Source organism: Geospiza fortis, unplaced genomic scaffold (genome assembly GCF_000277835.1).
Source record: "Geospiza fortis unplaced genomic scaffold, GeoFor_1.0 scaffold236, whole genome shotgun sequence".
Taxonomy (NCBI): Eukaryota; Metazoa; Chordata; class Aves; order Passeriformes; family Thraupidae; genus Geospiza; species Geospiza fortis.
This window is the reverse complement of record NW_005054568.1, coordinates 532,500-538,299: the sequence shown is the minus strand read 5'-3', so window position 1 is coordinate 538,299 and position 5,800 is coordinate 532,500. Positions and strand designations below refer to the sequence as shown.

At 48.5% G+C, this 5,800-nt stretch overlaps 1 protein-coding gene across 1 annotated transcript in view; it reads left to right on the top strand.

Moving 5' to 3' along the window:
• LOC115948857 overlaps positions 1–5,800 on the top strand; it is a 32,218-nt gene that overhangs the window by 17,199 nt on the left and 9,219 nt on the right. The window contains exons 2-4 of the mRNA XM_031064192.1: positions 3–339; positions 3,074–3,239; positions 4,929–5,780. Of these exons, the coding sequence (XP_030920052.1) occupies positions 3–339; positions 3,074–3,239; positions 4,929–5,780 (1,355 nt within the window). The remainder of the gene's footprint in view (positions 1–2; positions 340–3,073; positions 3,240–4,928; positions 5,781–5,800) is intronic.

Below are 5,800 nucleotides of genomic sequence, written 5' to 3'. Positions count from 1 at the left end.
AGCGCCGCGAGGCGAAGCTCAGCCCCACATGTGCTTGTGTCCAGTGCTGCTCAGCTCCTTGCAAAGCATGGGAGCTCCCCAGCAGAGGAGCACCAGGACTGTGGGGAGAAGGGAGATCAGTCCCTCAGCCTCAGTATTCCCAGTGGCCACGACATCGTGGACAGCTTTGGAGCCATTTCCTTGGAGAGTCTGAATTTCCCTGTTGGCCCTGAGGAGCCTCAGGGGGCCCTGCTGGTGCCCAGGCCGTGCCCCAGTGCAGGAGGGAACAGCCCCATCCCCTCTGGAGCAGCCCTGGAGACTCCCAAGAAAGAAGAGCTGAATATTGAAGAAAGGATCCCGGTAAGTTTGGCTCTAATTCAAACTCTGCTTCCAGAATTATCAATTTTCCCCCCAGGTTAACCATTTCTTTTCCTAGAGTTATCCATTTTTTTTCAGTTATATGTTTTTTTCCATTTGTTTTTCAGAGCTTTCCATTTGTTTTTCACTTTTCCATTTGTTTTTCAGAGCTTTCCATTTGTTTTTCACTTTTCCATTTGTTTTTCAGAGCTTTCCATTTGTTTTTCACTTTTCCATTCCCCCCCACTGCTCTTTTAGGAGAGGATCCAATCACTACAAGCCCTGGTTTTACACAGGGTTGTGCCACAGTGGATTTCATCCATGGTACTGGTTCAGCTTATTTTAAATAGAGGTGGAAAATAACTTTTAGTACTACTTAACATGGGCAAAGACAGGGTTGGATATGGGAAAGGCCTCTTGTCTTTCCCAGGGGTAGTGAGTCAGGGTGTGGGAAATGGATTTGTAGAGAATTTTCAAAATGTGCAAACTTTGAGACAAGAAATGCTGACTTAGAAATGCCACGGAATGGACAGACATTGCTGGGAGAGAAATGGAACCAGAAACAAGTTTTAAAGGATGGCTTTGCAAATAGATCTGGATACTTTGGAGAAATAGAACTGTGAAAGGTGCATTGTAGTGGGACCCACGAGGGGTAATTTTGAATTATTGTCTTAAGACATGTACAGCATGGTGTGGCTAAAGGTGATAGACCAAGAAACACTTACAGTGTATGGTAATTAGGAAATAGTTAACTTCCGATTGTGGTGGTGTGAATTCTAACGTCTGTATTGTCTCACCCTTCACATGAGACTGAAAATGGAATAAAAGTTTTAAAACACCTCCCATTTACCCCATCTCTGGGTCAGAAAAGGCTTAATCCCCTCCAGGGGAGCAGGAGGAGAGGGAAGGGAGGGTTGGTGGCTCTCTCAAAGACCAGGCTCTCCGTGTCCAAATGTGAGGTTCAGGCTCAGGTGCTCAGTGAGGAGAGCTGACCCCCCAGCTCTGCAGGAGCAGCAAACCCAACCTGACTCCTTGGAAATGAAATTCCTTTTTTCCTGTGCTTTTCTCACTCTGCTTTTTCACTGTGCTCCAGCTTCTGAGGCCTCAGTTCTGAACTCTTGGTGTGTTCCTCACCTTCAGAGCCTCTTGATGCCTTCCCTCCTTTCTGTCCTGTGTGGCTGCCCCGGGTTTCTCCTGAACCAGGGGCTGGAGCCAGGGGAGAGCCCTGTGCAGCACCTTGAGGGCACTGATAGCTGGGAGTGGTGGAGCAAATGAGATGCAGATTTATGGTAATGACAAACATGTAATTATCCTCTGAGTAAGAGGCTGCTCCTCTCACAAGATGACTCCATAATCATCAGGTCTTGGGGAATGTGCTCTGGAAGCTCTTTTCACTCTGTTGTCTCTGCAAACCCGTGGTGAAACAAATATAAATATTGGAGGGAGGGTGTTTGAAATGAAATTCATGAGACAGAGAGATGACTTCTGTTCCTGGCTATAATTACACACTCTCCAGCCTGGTTCTGAGGAATGCTGCTCCCATAAATCCCTGAAGGTAAAGGAGATCAGGTCACTTATCTGGCTGGTAATGTGGAAGTTTATGGTAAAGTCATAGGAAATGGAGCTGTCTGTGATGTGTAAGGTAATTTATTTCATTTTCCTGGCTAGTTTAGGACATAGTGTGGATGAGTTGAAATTAATTTGCCCTACAGGTGATGAAGCCAAGGAAAATTCTGGCTGTTTTTTTCCTGCATATAACATCTGTGTGTAAACCAGCTCTGACAAAAGTGCTCCCAACTATTTGCCTGGAAGGTTTGACCAAAATTGTCCTAAGAAATGAGGAGCTTCCCTGCTGCTGCCTGCAGTTCCTGAGCCTGCCAGTGTTTCCTGAGCAGCAGCTGAGTGGGGAGGGAGAAGGCTTTGAACCCAAACCTTTGTGTTTTTAGCCCAAACCTTTGTGTGTGTGTGGGGATGGAGTTTCCAGCAGGCAAGGCTGGGACTCAGGCTGCCCTGGGCAATGCAGTGCCCACTCCTGCAGTGCCCAGCGTGCCAGGAGAGCTCAGGATCCACCTTCCGCTGGGCAATGCAGTGCCCACTCCTGCAGTGCCCAGTGGGCTGGGAGAGCTCAGGATCCACCCTGCCCTCAGTGCTGATTGTTCCTGATCCCTGAGTGCTGATTGCTCCTGATCCCTGAATGCTGATTGTTCCTGATCCCTGAGTGCTGATTGCTCCTGATCCCTGAATGCTGATTGTTCCTGATCCCTGAGTGCTGATTGCTCCTGATCCCTGAATGCTGATTGTTCCTGATCCCTGAGTGCTGATTGCTCCTGATCCCTGAATGCTGATTGTTCCTGATCCCTGAGTGCTGATTGCTCCTGATCCCTGAGGGCTGATTGCTCCTGATCCCTCAGAGCTGATTGTTCCTGATCCATCCCTGCCCTCAGTGCTGATTGTTCTTGATCTATCCCTGCCCCAAGTGCTGATTGTTCCTGATCCCTGAGTGCTGATTGTTCCTGATCCATCCCTGCCCTCAGTGCTGACTGTCCCTGTTCCCTCGCAGGTGTACCTGCGCAACCTGGGCAATGCAGTGCCAGGGGAGCTCAGGATCCACCCTGCCCTCAGTGCTGACTGTCCCTGTTCCCCCCCAGGTGTACCTGTGCAACCTGGGCAATGCAGTGCCAGGAGAGCTCAGGATGTCCCCCTGCCCTCAGTGCTGACTGTCCCTGTTCCCCCCCAGGTGTACCTGCGCAACCTGGGCATCGAGCAGTCCCCTGGCACCATCCTGGCCCCCTTCGTGCCCCGCGGGCCCCTCCGGGAGCTGGAGTTCTCCCCATGGGGGCTCAGGAGCCTGCAGCCCCCCCTGGACACGGCCCCTCTGGACAGGGTCCCCCCACAGGCTCAGGGTATGGGGGCTCTGGGCGACGGGAGGGTACCGGCCTTTGGGGTTTCTTTGCTTGGCTTAGGTTATTATTAATTGCTAATTATAATTGGTATCTATTACATTACATTATATTATATATTATTAATAATATGTTATATATAATTATTATTATATAACTATAATTGTTATATATGTTATAATTAGTTATAATTATTAATAACTAACTAATAATTATTGGGTTAGCTTATTACTAATAACTGCAGATAATGAATTATTAGTTATTATTAGTTATATAATGATAACTAATTATTAGTTATTATCAATAACCAATTTTGTTATATATTATAATTATATAATATTATTAATGTATTACATTAAATTATATTTTATTGTATTGTATTATCATAGAACTAATATTAATAATATACGCTATATATATTATTATTATATAACTAATTACAATTGTTATATATAGTATAACTAATTATAATTAGGTAATAACTAACAATTATTGGGTTAGGTTGTTATTAATAACCAATTATTCGTGGTTTGTAATGTGGACTTTTTTATTTAATTACATAATATTACTTAAACCTATGAAGAAGGTGAAGCAGAAGGATTAGTTATTGTTTTAAAACTTGTTTTATATCTGACTAAATACTATATAATAATATATAGTAAATACTGCATAATACTATAATTGCTATATATTTTTAAAGCTTTATTATATATTTTTATATTTTATATAAGACTTTATTATATATATTACTATATATTACTAAAACTTTAAATTCTGACTTTCCTACTTTGTAACATTACATACATTTATTTAAACGATACCCTCGTGATCTGAGTTTATCACACAATTTTGGAAGCTTTCTCTATGGTCTCAGGTCAAATGCAGAGTTTTCTTGGGGGTCAGTGCTTTTTAGCCCAGAAAGTGTGAAACCCTCGGTACGCAGGGTTCCAGCAGGAGGGCACAGACCCCATTGCCCTGGGCTCAGGGGGCTCCTGGCACTGCATCTTCTGCCATGCCAGCAGATTGGGCACTGGGGAGTGTTCAAACCTCTGCCAAGGAGTGTGGCTGTGGGGCAGCTGCCAGGCACACAGGGCCTTTATTCCCTTTATTTCTCTTTTTCTAAGAGTCCTGCAGGAGGAAATGGTTTGTATCTTGAGACTGAAGGACTGCGAGCAGACCTTTCCTTCTTGGGACAGGAATAATTCTTGGTTTCTTTTGCATTCTGGCATTTCTTGGTGTGTTCAGTGTGATGAAATGTCAGTACTTTTATAACTGACCAGATCTGTTCCTAAATCCATCCACCCATTATCATCATCGCCCAAATTAGTGTAGTTTTGTAACACCCAGCCCTGCCAGAGCTGCAGAGGGTTGGGACACTGCTCCCAGGTGCACAGGGTGGGATTGTGCAGGGCCAGGGGCTGGATGGATGATCCCATCCAACTCTGGATATTCTGTAATTCTCTGATAAGTTTGTATTTTCTTTGATATTTATCTGAAGTACTCCTGAGGTTCCTTTCAGGAGACAATTCTCACAGAAATCTTGGTTCAAGTCTCATCCTGAGAACAGCACCTGAAATATGTTCAGTATTTGAGTCCTCCCCTTGCTTTGTGCGCCCCGTAGCACAAACAGGAAGGGATGTTTGCTGTGTTCTGGAGCCTGCAGACACTCATTTGTGTCCTGTTCCTTTGCAGGTGCGCTGCTGCCAGCCTTTGAGATGTCCCAGGCCAGCTTTGGCTCGGACGTGTCCCCTCTGAGCGTGTCCCTCTCCGTGGGCTCCGCAGCTGGCTCGGAGCAGGACCAGGACCTGCTGTCCCCCCGGGAGCTCAGTGCCAGCTCCCCCACGCTCTCTGGGGACTCCCCCGCCAGCCAGGGCAGTGTGCCAGGCCCCCAGCTGGAGGGGGGTGGCACAGAGGGGTCCCCTGGACGTGCTGGGGCAGAGCAGGACCTGCCCAGCTGCTCCTCGGGCAGGGGTCCCCAGGCTGGGGGGAGAAGGGCTCAGGGTGCCCTTGCTGACCCTGAGTGCAGGAGCTCAGACAGCAGCCAGCAGGGATGGGCTCCGGGGGCTTTGTCTGGGCTTGGGAATGACATGGGATTGGACAGGGCATCCTCGAGCTCCGGGGTGGGAAGTGAGAGCAGCCAGGGCCAGGAAAGGGAACCCCTGATGGGCCCTGGGGCCCTGCAGGAGCTCCGGGAGCTGCTGGCACAGGCAGAGGCTCTGGCTGCCAGCTGGAGCCGTCCTGCTGGCCCCACAGCCTCCTGCAGGGAGCAGGGTGAGAGGGAGGAGGGTCCCAAGGGTGCCAGGTTAGGCCAGGACTGGATCCCCGAGCTGCAGGAGACACTGTCGTGGGATGAGGCTGTGACCCCGAGGGGTGTGCGGGCACAGGAGCTGGGCATGCACCCTCTGCATTCTGCCAGCTGCCAGCTGGCATGGGGACACCCTCTGGCTGTCAGCTCCCAGCACAGGGAACGGCCAAGGGCAGGGAAATCCGCGGGGAGGTGGGAGCCAGAGGGGAGCAGCAGTGTGGGCAGGAGCCAGGCTGCCCGTGTGGGGCTGGGACAGAGC